The sequence below is a fragment of the Chelon labrosus genome (assembly GCF_963514085.1).
Source record: "Chelon labrosus genome assembly, chromosome: 14".
Classification (NCBI taxonomy): Eukaryota; Metazoa; Chordata; class Actinopteri; order Mugiliformes; family Mugilidae; genus Chelon; species Chelon labrosus.
Window position 1 is genome coordinate 8,704,221 of NC_140347.1, and position 18,031 is coordinate 8,722,251.

General features: G+C 41.6%; 2 protein-coding genes across 2 annotated transcripts in view; both read right to left on the bottom strand.

Moving 5' to 3' along the window:
* Positions 1 to 8,958: 8,958 nt before the first annotated feature.
* On the bottom strand, positions 8,959 to 10,927 carry ptrhd1 (peptidyl-tRNA hydrolase domain containing 1). Its single transcript, XM_084559797.1, has 2 exons — positions 10,631 to 10,927; positions 8,959 to 9,999 (listed from the first exon to the last, which is right to left on the bottom strand). Exons 1-2 carry the CDS (start codon positions 10,847 to 10,849, stop codon positions 9,829 to 9,831), a joined length of 390 nt encoding a protein of 129 aa, XP_084415923.1. The 5' UTR covers positions 10,850 to 10,927; the 3' UTR covers positions 8,959 to 9,828.
* A 3,459-nt stretch (positions 10,928 to 14,386) lies between these two features.
* fam184ab (family with sequence similarity 184 member Ab) overlaps positions 14,387 to 18,031 on the bottom strand; it is a 77,990-nt gene continuing 74,345 nt past the window's right edge. The window contains exon 17 of the mRNA XM_084559795.1: positions 14,387 to 14,510. Coding sequence (XP_084415921.1) covers positions 14,429 to 14,510 — 82 coding nt within the window. The 3' untranslated portion in view covers positions 14,387 to 14,428. The remainder of the gene's footprint in view (positions 14,511 to 18,031) is intronic.

Below are 18,031 nucleotides of genomic sequence, written 5' to 3' on the forward strand. Positions count from 1 at the left end.
GTTTACGTTGTGTTTTTAAATATTAGCCAAGCTTTTGGTGTTTGAAAATGAGCCATCAAATTAACATTTGATTTTGGACTATAAGAAATTGTGATTAAAACTTTATATAAGTTGTTATTTTTGCAGTTGTATTGCGTTTACTTGCATCTCGTGTCCGAATGAAGTCAATGAAAAAACTTTTAAGACATTAAACTGGGGCAAATTGAGATATCTTCTTCCAATTAAAGCAGGTGAAACACCTTTATCAACATTAGTTTACATACATAACCACAAGCTCAAACAACAAACACCATTGTCCCAAGCACAAGAAGACAAATTTTAAAGTAAACACTAATTAAGGGGAAATTTAAGCGTTCAGACTCATCAAAAGCTAAATAATCTGAATAGCTGTTTTGAAAATACAGCCAAATGAATAACTTCAATGTCAGTTATGACAACAGCGTCTCGGAAATCAGTGCGAATCAGTGCAAACCTGCAGGTGATGACGGTACAGTTTCCTTGCATCAACTTTCAGGAATGACTCATGTTTGTGGCTGAAACCTGCCGAGTTTGTCGATGTTTTGTGCCGAGATTTACCAGCACAAGCGAAACTTCATATAATGGATACAATATTTTTCAAAAATATTCAAAAAAATGCCACAAAGATAAATATGTGGGCAGAAAATGTAGGAAAATATCGTCCACTGCACTAGTTAGCTAACAAATTTTAAACAAAGGCTAGTAGGTTATTGACCTAGATTCAAATGTTTTTGAGTTTTTATGTAGGTTATTTATTTTAAATATCTATTTTGGCAAAAGGGGCCAAAATTTTCCCTTCAGTTTTTGCATTCAGGTCAAAGTTTTTATTGTTTCAGCTGCTTTGTATTTATTTGCATCTTGTGCCATTTCAACACGTCAAAATGGGACCTTGTGAAACATGAGCTCAGGTCAATGTTCTTATCTTCTTTTCTCTACGTTTCAAAGAGAGAACTCTTTTCATACGTAGCCGCAATTCACCCACGCTGACATTTAAGAATGACACAGTGAGTCATTCAGTCGAAAGCCACTGACGATGTCAATATTTCGTGCAGAGATTTACCAGCACAAATATTTGGATCAAACTATTTTCTACATTGGATCAAATGACAAAACAGATTTCAACAAACTAAAAGTCTGTAGAGAATGAGGGCAATTTTTTCTCAACTGTACTAGGTAGCTAGCTTTAAACGAACACAAGCATGCTGTTGATCTACTTTTGGGCATTTCTCCCACTGTGTGTGAGTTTATCTATAAGTTGTTTTAAAATTATTGAACCAGAAGCCGTTTGTGAAGAGGAAATGGTTAAACTTTAACATGTTAAAAGTGGCCGCGAGCAAACTATGAGACGCACCGGCACAAGTATTTACAGCAAAGATTTCCTGCAATCGGATCAGGGTACAGCCAAGCCAGGTCTTCTGTAGTTATTTATTTTAGATCTGCCATAAAAAACCACTTCCCTGTAGCGCCAAAACATCTTCTGTTTTAACGGCGGCGGGCTCGCATCAAAGCCGCCAAAGATTTTAAGAAGAGGAAGCAATATCGCGTGGCTACACATGTCGGCCGTGTAGCAGAACTTTTGTTCAGCTGCGGTTCAATGCGATTGTTCGGCGAGGTGGTAGCAGGAGATCACTATTCAATACAAACCAACTTGACAACAAAACGTACAAAAAAAAGTCTCTAAACAGAACCCAAACAACAACAACAAACACTGAACGCTGCGTTTAAAAGAAGAGAAACGTTTCCTGGGGACGGCGTCGAAGAGAAAAATAGTCCAGAGGGAGTTAGAGAGTTTATGGCAGCATTGGATGACCAGAACATTTCTGGAGCCACGGTACGAGCTACCCTATCCACACTACATGAACTTTGAGAGAAACATTATTTGGGCAAGGTGCGTACGTGAGCTAGGAGAACACAAGGAAGATAAGAAAAGCCTTTATTTATATTAAAAAGAGGAAATTTAGCTTAATTAAAGGGGAACTACTGTTTTTTTTAACAACCTGGACCTTATTTCCGGCTTAAAATACGATTGTTTACTCACCCATATAACTTTGTTGCAATTTGGAGCCACTATATGGATGCAAACATTGTCTGAACGACTCCAAATAACATCAAAGTTATATGGGTGGGTAAACGATCGTATTTTATGCCAAAACTAAGGTCCAGGTTGTAAAAAAAAAAATAAAAACGGTAGTTCCCCTTTAAGATCGAATCGGGGCTTGGATCGGCCTGATACTAAAAAAAAAAAAAAAACAATAATAAAGAAAGAAATCTGGATGAGATCGCAGGTCAAACGTCACAAAAGATCTCCACTCGTTAAAAATGCGAACAAAACACGAATGCTAGCATGTTCTCGGTCTACTTTTGAGTGTTTTCGCCCCATAAGCGTGTTAGTTGTTTATACAGTTTTGCTACAGATTCGCGGTTTGTCCAAGAGGCGTTTCAATGCGCAAGTTTCGCAGGCGATTTAAGCGGAGAGCGGCGACACCTAGCGGCCACGTGTGTAACTACACAAACGCTGCACCTTTTGTTTTACTTATTTATTTAGGCGGTTATTTTTCTTTTTTCTTTTTTTATACAGGTGGAGAAGTTAAATGTCCTGAGTTGGAGAAAATCCCTGAACAGTGGGTCACAGCGCGTGCTCTCCTGACTGTACCCACGGTCTGCGTGGACGTCATGTCATGTTGTCACTTACGAGAGATGCTTCCAGAAAACAACAACAACAAAAAAAAGGGGGTCTTACCTGTTTTCGCTTTAAATTGTCACGCTGGATGAATAATCCCATGCACATTTAGCATTTTAAGATCATGTATGTGTGTGTGTGTGTGTGTGTGAGAGCTAGCCAGTTAGCTAACTTGGCTAACCAGCTTAACTTACTCAGATGCCTTGACTTTGTGTTTTCTCCTTTTCCTTTTTTATCCGCTGTTACTTCGCGTTGACACTTTTGCAGCCAGCATGTTGTGACGACGGGGGGGTGGTGGTGGTGGTTGTTGTTGTTGTTGGTTGGTGGTGGTGGTGGTGGTGGTAGGTAGGAGGGGGGTGGTGCGCTGGGCGTAAAAGCGGGTAGAAGTCGTCCGCTAGCTGGCCCGCTATCAGTTTAACGTCAGCTTATGTTGACAAACAAGCCTGCGTGGTTAAAATCACACACACACACGGCTCGAGGCTAGCTAACGCCAGGGCTGCTAGCGCGGTTAGCTTAGCGGGCTAGCCAGATCCGAACCCCTCGTTGCGCGAGAGGAGAAGAAGAAGAAGAAGAAGAAGAAGAAAAAAAAAAAAAAAACAGAATAACCGTCCACCAACCGTCGGCGCGACTTGTATCCCATCGGTGTCGGGCGAGTCGTCGTCGTCGGCGGGTGTCTCCGGGGAGCAGTTAGCGGTGCGGTAGCTGCGTTTCAATGACGGCGCACTCGCTGGTTCGCTAGCCCGAGTTATCGCTTTGGTCTCTGCTCTCCGCCATTTCCAATCTCTCAACACAAACAAACAGGGCTTGCTCGTGCGCGCGGGAGCGTCGTGCGCGCTCCCGACGGGGGCAGCGGACAGGAGCGGTGTTGATGGAGAGGGGGGGAGAGAGAGGGGGGAGACAGGGGGGGCACCGATCATTAGATTATTATTATAATTATTATTATTAGTCCGCTTGACTGGACATGCTGCAAAGTATATGATAAATAAATAAATAAAGGCTCGAGGCGTTACATAAAAGACCTTCTGCAGCTGCATGCGTCCATGCTCTGTGCAGGATCCATGTTGCATACTGATGCATGCTGAGGCCGATGAACTGTACTTACATAATTCATGGGGCTACAGTGTGTGTTTATGGTCCTCATTATGTAGCGGAGGACTGTGTTCAACACTGAGGTGGGGGACGGGGCTTCTCTAAAGCACCGGACACAGACAAGTAGTGTTTAAAAAGGCATCATGAACTAATGAAGTGACGTCCCATTTCTTAATCCATAGGGTTTAATATGACGTCGGTCCACCCTTTGCAGCTAGAACAGCTTCAACTCTTCTGGGAAGGCTTTCTATAAGGTTTAGGAGTCTGTTCATGGGAATCTTTGATCGTCCAGAAGCGCCGGTAAGATCTAGAACAGTCTTCCTCTCTCCATAAGGGAGTGTCCCACATTACAAACCTTCAAAGCTCACCTCAAGCAGAGGTTGAAAGCAAACCAGTCGGGTAACCATTGACTTTCATCTTCTTAGTAATGTGTTCTGCTCTTATTCTCATCTATTATCCTGTCCTGTGTCTTATCATGTTTCTGTGTTAGCCTACCTGGCTAGGGACTGCAGATGCAAATTAGCATTGTTGCTATAATCCGGCATATTTACGTCTACTGCTGTCTGAATAGATGTTCATTAATTAAGCACATTTGTGAGGTCAGACACTGATGTTGGACCAGAAGGTCTGGCTCTCAGTCTTCTCTCTAATTCGTCCCAAAGGTGTTCTATCAAGGTTGAGGTCAGGACCAGTGCAGTTCTGGCTCATCCATGTCTTTATGGACCTCAGTCATGTTGGAACAGGAAGGGTCTGTCCCCAAACTGTTCCCACAAAGTTGGGAGCATGGAATCGTCCAAAATCTCTTGGTATGCTGAAGCATTCAGAGTTCCTTTAACTGGAACTAAGGGACCAAGCCCAGCTCTTGAAAAACAACCCCACACCATAATCCCCAATCTCCACCAAACTTCACACTTGGCTCAATGCAGTCAGACAAGTACCGTTCTCCTGGCAACCACCAAACCCAGATTTCCAGATGGAGAAGCGTGATTCGTCAGTCCAGAGAACACGTCTCCAACTCTCTGAAGAAAGTTGGTGACCTCTGAGCACCATGAACATCAGCATCCGTTGACCTCGCTCTGTCATTTTAGGGTTAGGGTTGACTGCGACTGACAGTTGGATATTTAGTAGTGAGGAAATTTCATGACTGGACTTGTTGCTCAGGTGGCATCCTATCACTGTACCACCAACGTTGAAATGCCTAGGTGCTTGATTTTATACACCTGTGGACATGGAAGTGATTGGAACACATGAATTCAATTATTTAGATGGTTGAGTGAAGACTTTAGGCGATGTAGTCTAGATAGACAGATGGACAAGTTCTTAACCCAGTTTTAGTAGTTTCTCCACTCTCCTTAGATGTTTTCTCTGCTTGACGCATGCCATGATTTGACCCTTCTCAAACAGACTAACATCTTCTCCACGACCACAGGATGTGTCTTTAGACATGGTTGTTTAAGAAATGAGAAGCTATTCATTGCATCAGTTGGGGTTAAATCACTTGTAACAGTAATTCTTGGCCGATAAAGGTAGTTTGGGAAAAAACAACAAATGGGAAAACCAGGACAACGAGCTGAAAGCTGCTAAAACAAACACATTTTTTTTGCAAATAAACATAAACCCTGACTAGTGCAGCTTCAACATCCTCCTCACGTGGAACAATATTTTGGAGACTTGCCTGGACTTTGCCCCGTCAGCGTATAGCGACTGTAAACAGCACAACTCCTGCTGTTTACTGTTCCCGTACACTCTGTCGCTCTGACACACTTGTTTTGGACGCTGCTATCTCCTGGGCTGTGAAGCTGCAGCACGACTCCGACCCGTGGAGTACCCTCTGCTCCGTGTGCCCACCAAGCTCTGAATATTCAGATATCAAAAAAAAAATGACATGTGAGGAATGAGAGGATGGCGTGTTTGAGGGCGTGTCTCACGGAGGTATTCTGGGAAATTACTCTCTGGAGTAATTACATTGTGTGTAATATGTTGATTGGTCGCTCGCATTCCTCCAGAGCCGGTCGCCTGACTTCAAAGTTCAAGGTTGTGAGTCACGGAGCGAGGCGTTGGGATTTGGGATCCGTGGGGACGTCTGACGGTCGTAGCTGATTTACTATTGTGCCTCTTTTGTTTGTTTTGTCAGATTTAATAATGGCAGCTAAGAGGCTAATTACAGCGCGCGGAGTCTGAAAGATGAGTCACACACACGGCGACAAGCAGTCTACTTACTTTTTGCACATTTCACAGCCCAGATTTAAATGATCCAACGGTTAATTGAGTGCCATTGTGTCACTGTGATCCCTGTCAGTCAGAGCTCTAAAAATGTTCAGAGACGACGAGTCTGGACGTCTTCTGAGAGAGACAAACATCTAAAAATAACACGTTGGAATGAGTGAAATTAGCCGGTAAGACAAGTGACTAACATTGTGTAGGTCTCTCTTGTGGTGACTCATCAGAGAATGGATATGGGCCTTCTGAGGGTGTCCTGTGGTGTCTGGAAACATAATGTTGTTAGTGGGGGGCCTTTGAGGGGAGGGGCCTCTGTGGATCATCCCACAGATACTTGATCAGTTTGGGATCTAGTGAATTTGGAGGCCAGGTCAACACCTTCTTCTTCTTCTTCGCCTGGCGCTCCTTCATGGGGCATAGGCCATTGATCACAGTCCGCCAGAGTCCTCCATACTGCGCCTTCTTTTCCAGTTGTTTCCATGTCGTACCACACTGCTTGGTGTCAGCCTCAAGGTCCCTGTGCCAGGTCTTCTTTGGTCTGCCTCTCTTTTTTTTGACTTGGGGGTTCCATCTGAGGGCTTGTTGAGTGATGCCCATCCACTGAGCCCATCCATTCCCACCTCCTTCTCTTGATCTCCTCTTCCACTGGTGGTAGACCAGCTTTCCGCCAGAGATCTTTATTTGTTACGGTGTCTGGCCAGCGGATGCCCACGATTCTCCTCAGGCAGCTATTGATGAACGTTTGTATCTTCATTGTTGTGGTCTTGGTTGTCCTCCAGGTCTCTGCTCCGTACAGTAGTACCGGCTTGATGTTAGCGCTGAAGAGTCTGAGCTTGGTCCGCTGGCTGATTTCCTCAGAGCTCCAGATGTTCTTGAGTTGGATGAATGCGACTCTTGTCTTGCCGATTCTGGCTCTGACGTCTGCATCCGTGCCGCCCTGAAGGTCAAGCGTTTTTGTGGTCATTGCTATGGGGTGGGGGTTCCTGGTCTGGTCTAGGTGGGTGCTACATGTCTAAGTAACATCCACACCAATGAATGCCAGGACCAGAAGTTTCCCAGCAGAACATTGAACCGTCACAAGATGGTCAATGTTATTCACTTCTCCCGGTCATAATGTTGTGGCTGATCGGTGTATGTAAAATTGAAAAGCCCCTCTCAGATCAGAGGAAATGAACTGAGACATCACAATCTGAACATGTCTGGAGAGTTTCTGTTCGTCAGTGGCTTGTTGAAGTCCAGGAGCTTCAGGTGGACCTGAACTCCTCACTGGTTATTTTAATAAGTAGAGATGCACCAGACAGGGACGGGACGCCCCAGAGTCTAAACGCTGGTGGCGCTGGAGGTGAAGAAGAAGAAGGTGTCAGATGATGACCACGGAGAGGTGGAGATGGTGACTTCTTCACCATCAGCTTCCAGTACGTCTTAGGATTGATTTTAAGATTTTAGTGTTTGCTTACGAATCAATGAAAGGTCTGGCTCCAACGTATCAGACGTGAGGTCCCTCAGGTCTACAGACCACCGTCCTCTGGTTGTCCCAAGGACAGAAGAACTGGACTAAAGCAGAGTGGAGACGGTTCTCTCTCAGCTGCAGCAACTAAACCAACTCTGGAACATTTTGACTCAGCTTGAGAGCTGCTCTTTTAACGGTTTTAATCCAGTACTTTTAATTCAGCTTTTTACTTTTTTTTTACCTCTTCCTCTTTGTTTCTGTGTCTTGTGTCTTATCTGTTTTATAAATAACACCACACACCTTGGCTGCTCTCTCTACAGCTCTTTTATCGACGTTTGTAGAATTTTCGTCTGAGCCGTATTTAGCAAAAAAAAACTTTCCAGGCTTTCTAAAAGTGCTCATTGAATCTGTTATTGTGCAAATTAACAGAATACATTGAAAACCAAAGATAAAACACGGCAGCGGGCTCTAATGAGCACTTTGTGTTTTGATGACACATTATTGCACTTTCACGCAGAAAAACAAGAGGCCGCGGGAATACCGCGAACCGCCGGCTTCACGTGTTCACGGCGGACGAGCGCTTCTGGGAAAACATCAGAGAGATGAACGAGGGCAGATAGATTTAATAAAACAGACGAGGGCTCAATTATCAGCTGGGTCTGAGAGCGAGGGGCGGGCGGTCGAGCAAACGGCGGCTTTTTTATTTTTAATTTCAGACACTTCTGAGCGGATCCAAACGGAGGGAGGGGTGGTCGCTGGAAGAACACATGCTCTGAGTGTTTATTACCAGGCCGACCAGGTCACACGGGGCCCCCCCTGATAATTAGGTGAAACAGCGAGGTCAGCTCACGTCGGGACTGTGGGAAAGGTTAAACACCTCCTGCTGAACAACAAGCTAGCGCCAGACGTTTAACACACACACACACACACACACCTTAGCCAAATACATTTAATCATGGTAGACGTCCCCCGTCTTGGGTCGGTTAGGATGAGAAATGACAGAAAAGAGAAACGCTTGAGGTTTATCTCGGCCTTTAACACCTTCCGTCACATTCCCAGTGGGTCAGGAGTTTTACAAATAACAAAAAACACACAATGTTCATTTTCTGAACACAAAGCATCGATGCACAGTCCTGCAGTCTGACTGTAGATTAATGCAGCCTCAACCTGCTACATACACTCATGTCTGTGAAGGTTCTCAGTCATCCAGGTCATGGTAGATCCAAACAAGCGTTTAACAAAGGCAACTGGACTTCTTGTAGAGTTTTTTCTTCTTCAGTTCTTCGGGACTAAACCTCAAACTTCCCTTAGAACTGAAGAAAATGCTCGGATGAAACGTCTTCTCAAAAAACTCTACAAGAAGTCCAGTTGCCTTTGTTGAAGGCTTGTTTGGATCAACGTACTCTTAGCTAGCATTTGGTAGCATCGTCTTTGGTTAGTCCCATTCTTCCTGACAAAACCCGGTGCGACCGAGTCCGGTTTGTAGGCCTCACTTCTTCACTTCTGGCCTTGTGACGACTACTCCGACACCTCAGCCTTGTTTTCATCAAAGCTACTTTGCCTCAGCATTGCAGCTACGCAGGAAATCTTCCGGCCTGACGTCTTGACACGCTGCTTCACCGTGTCCACATAATCTGAGTGGATCGTGAACCCGTCCCTCCTGCGGCAAAGCGTCACCCCCCAAAAAAAACAAAAAAACAAAACCATGATGCTGCCGCCCCCGTGCTTCACAGTCAGGAGGGTCTTCTTTGTTCCTGTGTGTAGCTGCAAACTGTAATTTTCTGCAACATTTTATTTATTTATTCATTTATTTATTTACGGTGGACATGCTCTAGCCAATTCACAGCACGTTAAGAGGAGAGCGTGACGGTAAATTTATTTATCTGCATCCCATTGGGCCCGAGGTATCTGAGTCGCCTAAGCAACGAGGATTTAAATGGTTTAATCGAGTGTTTTAATAATCTAACAGGTTTATTTTTCGGACGTGCTTAGAGATATCTTTCAACAGTACTGTAATAACCACTACAGGAAGCTTCCTAATTTCATTTATTATAAAATGAATGTAAAGAAGGTCCTGGATTAATGATTCATTTTATGCTGCTGTGAAACACTTTGCTGTACAACTAAAGAGTATTATTATTATTGGATATTAGATATAAGACAGTTGTGGTTCTGGTAAAAAGAAAAGGTTAGTTTGTCACATCCAGATCATATTTAGCTTCTAGTTCATGTTCAGCTTTGTGTTTTGTACATAAACTGAATATACTGAAGGAAGAAAAAGACATGTTTCCATATTTATTTTGCGGACAGGCGCAGAAGCTGTTATCTGAGTTTTTTGTTTACAATGTCTCTGCGAGGCAGCGGCGGGCGGTCACTTGAAGAGTTTGAACTTGCGCATCAGCGGCTGGACCGTCTCCTTTGGATACGGCTTCAGAGCCAAGCAGGTGGGGATGTTCTCCGGCTGCTCGATCCAAAGCTTGTGGGACACGCCGGCCTGAGTCAGGCTGTCGGACAGGCCGGAGAGGGCGGCCTCGTCTGGAGCCTGAACAGAAACACACAAATATTAATTTCTCTTGTCATATGTATAAGTATACTGATCAGAGGCTGACACTGTGACAATAAATCTCAAACATTTACTTATTCATTTATTTATTTATTTATTTATATCCCATTTGGCTGAAATACACTGAAGCATTTCAATCACATGTCAAATAATACTATTCCTTAAAAGAAAGACAAAGGCTGAGGGAAGAAACCCTTCACAAATGAAAAAAAACATCTTAAGTGAATCTCTTTGCAGAAGCTCCCATTAGAAATTGTGTCATTTAAAACTTTAACAGATTATAAGATCAAACATACGGTCTAAGACATATTTCAATATCTTAGTAAAATTTTTTATGTAGATTTTTAATTCGGCACTCATCCTATATGCCTAATTATTCCTTTTTTTTTCAATTAACTTCAGGATATTGAATGTTATGTTAGTCAATCCAAAAAATGTTAAATAATCAATTAAAAGTGAAACTACATAGTAATTAAGTGTCGCCGATTGATACATATAACCACACCATCATTAGATGTTTTATTAGATATACTGTTTAATGAATTATAACCGCGGTAGTGCTAAATTATTACATATTTGAATGGAGTTCGGCGTGACGAGCGGCGCTTACCCCCAGCACTACTTTGTGCATGGAGTCCAGCTCCGCCAGGTACTGCTGCGTGTCCGGGTCCGCGTAGTGGAGGTGGATGGCGGCGGTGGCGGCGTGACAGGCCTGGGTGATGACGGCTCCCAGGGGCCAGGACAGCTTGTGGACCAGGTCCGAGCGGACGACAACGTACTGGACCAGGCGGCCAGGGGACCCGGCTCCGGAGACGGCCGCCATTTTCATCCGGAACAGGTTTGTTTATTTTCCGGGTCAAACGGTTTAGCTGCTAATATCAAAGATATTACAACATTAATGCCCTCTCCTGGTTACTTTTAGAAACTCGTGGTAAAAATATATGCATTAATAATCATAATAATAATAACAATCTATTCTATTACGATATATTTGTTGTCTCCTTATAATTATTGTTTTAGAAGTTTGCCTACTTTTGTGAGACACAGTGTTTTAACAGCTCTAATAAATCTACAAGAGTAAAACTACAAATTAATGATTTAGTTATTGTATTTTGAAGTTGATGTAATTGTAAAACTAATGTATATATTTTTTTAAAAAAGGAAAATAAAAATGATCGCGAAAAGTATTGGAGGATGCGGGCATCGATCCCGCTACCTCTCGCATGCTAAGCGAGCGCTCTACCATTTGAGCTAATCCCCCATGTTAGCAGCGCCACTGTCGTCTCCTTACATACCTACAACACGTATGTTGGACGCTTCATCAAGGAGCCTTAAAACGTCTGATCTTTCTGGTAAAGTGTCTTTTATGTTATTATTATAGCGTCTTTGATATTATTCCGAAGGCTGCGATGACATTCTAGTCTCCGTGTACCAAATCGTAGTTTTATAGCATTTTATTACTGTAAAATCGCAGTTTTTTTATTGTACGACATAAAAAAAAAACGGTTCTCAAGTCACGCGTTCCAATAAGTTCACAAGCCACACGTGACTTTTGATTTCTGACTCTGAGAAGTGATAAAACTCGCCGCTCATTAGTAACATGGACTGTAAAAGAGATTAGTAACCTATGAATGGACGAAGCGAAGGCAGACCCCCTCTGCTTGAATCAGCGACCCATTAGCCAATCAGGAAATAGTATTCCTGGTTGCTAGGTGAAATAGCAGCGCCGTAATCACGCCTTCCACAATATAAATCAAAATAAATCATTAAAACAAAATATTTGGTTTAAAGGAATTTGTCCTTTATTAGATTGATATACTAATACACAGTAGTCGAGTCGAGAAATAAAAACGATCAAAATCATCCCCCCTGTAAAACTGCCACCCCCTCCTCCCCATCACTCCCATTTTTACAGTAAATGTTGGACATATAACTTATAATTATATGATATAGCCTAATTATTTCATGGGAGCGGCATAAGATGCAGCAAGAGCGACATCTTGAGGAGTAACTGCGCTGCAATGTTAGCGTGAAACCAAACGAGCGGCTGGACAACGCGATGTCAGAGACTTTTTTAAAAAAGAAGAAAATTACAGGTGAGCTATGAATCAAGGCTCGGGAATCTCATTACTTTGTATTAATCTACAAAAGTCGACAGACTCGCTACAGGTTGCACAATAACAACACAGCTAACGTTAGTTTTCCGAACTAGCCGTGTTGCCTCCAAAAAAAAAACGTCGACAAAAAACATGATGACGATAGTCTTTGGAAACTGTTATGAGACACTGAGAAACTAAAAACAGAGGAAAAGTGTTGTAAAATGTTGAAGTTGTAAAATACTGTCTATGATAAAATAAACTTGGCTTGATATGATTTGAGAGGATTAAGTCTTATTTTCAGTGTTTTCTGTTGATAACGAATTTACATGAGTTACACCCCCCCCCACACACACACTTTTTTTTTAAGCTGAAAAAAATTGACCATCCCCCCTGAATTTTTTTGCAACTCGACTACTGGTTATACAGAAGATAATGTATTAGTACAACTTATACTAATACATTATCTTCAACCATACTTCACCCTCGCCCCCAAACTCCAAGCTAAGTTAAAATCTTGAGAGCCCTGGTCATAAATTACAATCATTAAAACCTTTCGTGACATTTAATCGCTTGTTTAATCGGTTCAGTGAACAATATAACGGGGCTGTTTCGTTTGAAGAGCGAAAAGGTTTCACCTCCTTCGAGCCGGATTTGAACCAGCGACCTAAGGATGTCTATGTTTATCACGCTACAGTCCTCCGCTCTACCAACTGAGCTATCGAAGGGGCCGGTCGGGTGTAGCCCAAATGTTGCTATACGTCCACGTGGTTAAATGTTGACGCAAGAATATACACTCGACTGTACACTGTTTAAATATGTCAATAAAAAGTCAGAAAGCAGTAACTACATGTAGTACTTTGATCACTACTAGACTAGACTAATTGAACTTGATAGTTTGAATACTGTCTCATATCAAATAATGTTTTAGTCCACATTTAGATATTAGCTTTAGCTGAATGAATACTGTCATTGTCTATACTGGGGTTTACCTTCATTTTATTATTTTATTTTTCATTACAAATCACATTAACTCAACAAACTGAGTTCAAAATCAGTTTCGCTTTAAAAACAGAAATATTCGAGCTGCATGACCTCCACAGGTTTGTTCTGGAAATGTTTCAGGTGAGATAAAACTTTATTGATCCCCGTGGTGAAGTTTAGTAATCAAATAAAATAAACATAAAAATATACCAGTAAATAAAGACTTCTGTCTGTGATATCTGCCCAAGGGCAGTTACTAAATTCTGACTTACTATCAAGCTGTACTGACATCTGAATAAAGTTATATTTAAATCTGTAATGTTCTCTTCATCATCTCTCAAACCAGCGCCAACGCTCAAACAAACGACAAGCAAACGCCACGTAAATGTCACAATAATTATTTATTAAGCATACACGTTATAATATAAATATAAAATATGCTATTTTTGTTTTTAAAATTGGTGAGACATCATTATATCTGTGTTGAGACAGACGACCGTACAAACAGGTTTTTAATATTCTACCAAAATCTGCTGAAACTTCTACGCGGCTGCAACAAACTCACCGTGATGGAGCCGTTCCTAAAGAGCCATGTGGTTCATGGAGCGTTATCAGAGAAGTGTAACCGGTCCGGGTTCAGGTCCAGGGGTCAACGTCGCCATAAATGAGGAGGCAGACTGGTCTCAGATCAGCCCTCCTAGTCTAAGATGCTGTATGCAGTGGGCCCACGTACAGAGAGAGAGAGAGCACAATAACCTACCATAGATTTCTTTAGATATATATTTCTTACTGTAGTCCAACGATGGCATTTATAGCAGCATGATGACGCACCACTCATTTAGTTCTAGTTCCAAGTAACTGTAAAATAAGTTAGGAAGTAAAAAGAAACATCAAACGGACGGATGATCATTGTCACTGTACTAAGAGAGAAACTCGTCCACAGTGAAAACAATCAAGAGAGAGAGAATCAAACAATCAAATCAGATCAGAGGTGACGGCAGGGTCGGGGTCGAGTTCAGCTTCAGCTTCAGCCGACGACAGGAAACACGTCAACGTCGTTACGTTTCTACCGAGGTGAAAATCAGTGACATCAAGTTCTGTGTGCGTTTCATTTCTGGAGCCGTCGCCACCAAGTCGACTGAATCTAAAGTGAAGAGATCCCCAAACCTGTCGATGACAATAAATAACAAATAACAATTTTTCTCTTTTTTTTGTTTTTCTTCTTCTTCTTCTTCTTCTTCTGCAGTTTTTGTTTTGTTTTAGTTTTTTTTTTCCTCTTAAAGTTTGGTTGACATGCTGAGTCCTTGTGTTTGCAGGTTTGTGGTCGATCAAAAGGAAAAGTATTGGGCGAACCACTCCTGGCGCTGGGCGTCCGGGGAGTCGATGGCGGTGTCCTTTGTCTCAGGAGGGCTTCAGGACGGGAAAGACCAGACCACCACGAAACGTCAGAGACAGAGAGAGACACGTCATTCACATCATCCAGCCTCAAACTACACTGACACACATAGAGGCAGTGGTTCATGCACTTCAATGCTAAGTCACTGTTTAATGACATTTTTTCTAAATAAAACTTTTATTTTTCGTAATCCTACCGCTGCACTTCTACCACAGGCACTTCTGTCTTACATGTTTCATAAGAATTAAGTTTTTCCAGAGATTAATTCTGCACAGAACATCATTTAAAGACTCATACATCGAGATTAACAATCAAATGAGCCATTTTTCTGCCTAATGAGCGTTTACTTCACATAGAACTGACAATCGATTAATTTCTAAAGGAATAAAAAGTCAATTTCTTTCCATTTTAACGACCTCTAATTAATTCCTTCACTTGATTCCAACACTAGATGTGATTAAAGTTTGTAAAACCAAAGCAGGCGTCTGGATGTGTAGGTCATCTTTCTGTCCCCTGGGGGGCAGCAAAGTCCTGACTCTAAACTCCACACCAGTTTTATTCAGTATAGAACTTATCGTCAGAAATATATCGATCTGCAGCTTTGTCAAGTCCAAACACGAGATGTTTATGGACGTGTTTACTTCTCCCTAAAAAGTCTGAACTGATCTTCTAATGTGTTTTCTGTACGGTGTTCCAAGTTTTGCACATTTGTTGTGAACAGAAACCACATGTGATGCAGATGTTCATGTGTAAATATGAAGACGTATGAACACATCAAGTGTACATGTACAGTACTTGAGTATGACAGAGAGAAGGAGGTTTTCGTTTTTCATTAGCACATGTACAAACACAGACTCTTGTATTTTATTACTGTAATCCGTGTTTAATTCAATTTTTTTAAACTTATTTTATTGTAATCTTATTTTAAAGTTCTTATCTTACATCTTTAGATATTCTTGTGTCAGCGTACTTATCTGTAGCTAATCTTACGTTAGCGCCGTATCATATTTTTATCTCATCATTATCTTTAGCTAAATCTTATTTTAGCTTATCTTGTGTTAGTACATCTTATCTTTAGCTTATCTTGTGTTAGCATCTTATATTTTTATCCTAGCTTATGTTTGTGTTTCTAATGTTAGCATATCTCATATTTAGCTTATTCTGTGTGTCAGCACACTTATCTTTAGCTAATCTTATGTTAGCACCTTATCATATTTTTACCTCATTTCATGTTAGCATTTCTTATCTTATCGCATACGTTATGTTAGCATACCTTGTGTTAGCATATCTTGTGTCAGCATATCTTATCCTTAGCTTATCTCATATTAGCACGTCTCATCTCGTGTTAGCATTTTATATATTTATCTTAACTCTTACGTTAGCGTATCTTATCGTTAGCTCATCTTATATTAGCTTTTATCTTTATCTTGTGTTAGCATATCATATCATTAGGTATTCCTATGTAAGCTTTTACCATATCTTAGCATATCTTGTGTTAGCATATCTTATCTTTACCTTATCTTAGCATGTCTAATGTTAGCATGTCGTATCGTTGTCCCCTAAAGTTTGTGCTAATTACTTTGCATCTATCAAAACCAAACACTGGTTCTGGTTCCTTATTGTCTCCTTCTTAAAACAGTCCCATGGCCCTCGGGTAACATTTATCTTTTAATTTTTTATTTTATACAGTTACTTCCAACAAGACTTTTATTTGTTTAACCTAATGAATTCTGTTCATACTGCACATGGTCACTTTAAATATTCACATTAATTCTCACGTTAAACAAACGCTGCAGAATAATTTTTAATGTGCAAGTGCAGAAAGAGGAGATCTGGATTGCTAGCTGTCCACAGGACGAAGAGAGAGAGAGAGACGTAACGAGACAGAATGAGAATGTGAATAGAGACGCTGGCTGCAGGAGCAGAGCAGGAAATGTGAGTGGCAGAGAATGAGATGGTTGAATCAAGGTCAGAGGAAAGAAGCGAGGAGATAAGAGAGAATCAGATTGAAAGGAGGGAGTCTTTCCATTATGTGCTGCAGCAGAGAGATGATGTGGTTTCTCTTTACTGGACCGTGACGGAGAGAGAAATTTGGAGGCAGCTAGAAATCCTGCAGGTCTGTCTCCTCTGAAAGTCTTTTAAAAGTTAGAAATTAGGAAGACGATAATTCACGTTACCGTTTAAATGATTAGATTATGGCCATGTGTGCATCAGCAGAACCTCTGCTCTGGTGCTTCACGCTAACATCAGATAAGAGTTTGAATATATATGATTATCTACAGTCGCTATAGCTCAGAAACCAAACTACCCCTTTAATCTACTTTGTAGTGACCATGTCAGTAAAAAAACAGTTTAATCTCGGTTTATTCTAAAAGCCAGGCGCCTGTTCAGACCTCACATCAAGATCCGATCACGTAAGAGACATTCATTCAGGAAAAAAAAAAACATATGATCACCTGAGAATTTTAAAATATTCTGTTCTTGTAGCTGTTAACCAGCTAAATAATAAATAAATCTAAGGGATCAATAAATAATAACTTAACGTGTGAAGCCACAGTCACGAGGAACAGGTCTGTTCTCGGGTCTGGAGCAGCGGTAGAGCTCCATTGGAGACATCAGCTGTTATAATATTTTACTGAGCCCCAGATGATGCAGGGGTTTATTTACATCCAGAGAAACTGAGATCGGATCTAGACCTGGTCACTTGGGTTTGGGTGGCCCACAACAGATCTTAATGCCAGGTCTGAACACGTCCCGTAACAGGATGAGTCAACACTTCTACTTCCTCTTTATCGTACCCTCGTCATTAAATTCTAGATGCTTGTAGGTAGGGATGTCCCGATCGGTACTGGGGCGGATCCAGCCCGATATTTTGTAGTTATTTATTTTAGGTCAGCCATGAATCAAAACCACATCCCTGTAACATCAAAACGTCTCCTTCTTCTTCTGTTTTAATGCCGGTTGTCTAGCATTAAAGCTGCTAGAAAATAAATGAAGAAGAAGACGACAACGACATCTTCATCGTCAGCTTTAATGAGGGTTATTTAAAGGGGAACTACTGTTTTTTACAACCTGGACCTTATTTCTGGCATAAAATACGATCGTTTACTCACCCATATAACTTTGGTGTCATTCGTTTCCTTCGGGAGATATTTAGATCAGCGTATATCCATATAGTGGGATGAGTGGGGCACCGAAACGCGGCCTCTAAATAACGCATTATCTGCCGCGAAACTCGTTAATTTCACCAATATCTTGTTATGATACACTAGTGCCATTTTCCGTTGAGTCCGGAGTTACCTGTTATCATCATCCAGGGTCTGTAGATTGTCCTACAGACCCCAGATGATGTCTTCTGACCTGGATGATGTCATCTATGAGCGGCGCGCGCACCCGCGACAGTCGGCTTGTTTACCTATAATTTGCTACTGCTAGTTTTTTGCAATAACGGGGACTCAACGGGGAATAGCACTAGAGTATCATAACAAAATATTGGTGAAATGAACGAGTTTCGTGGCAGATGATGCGTCATTTA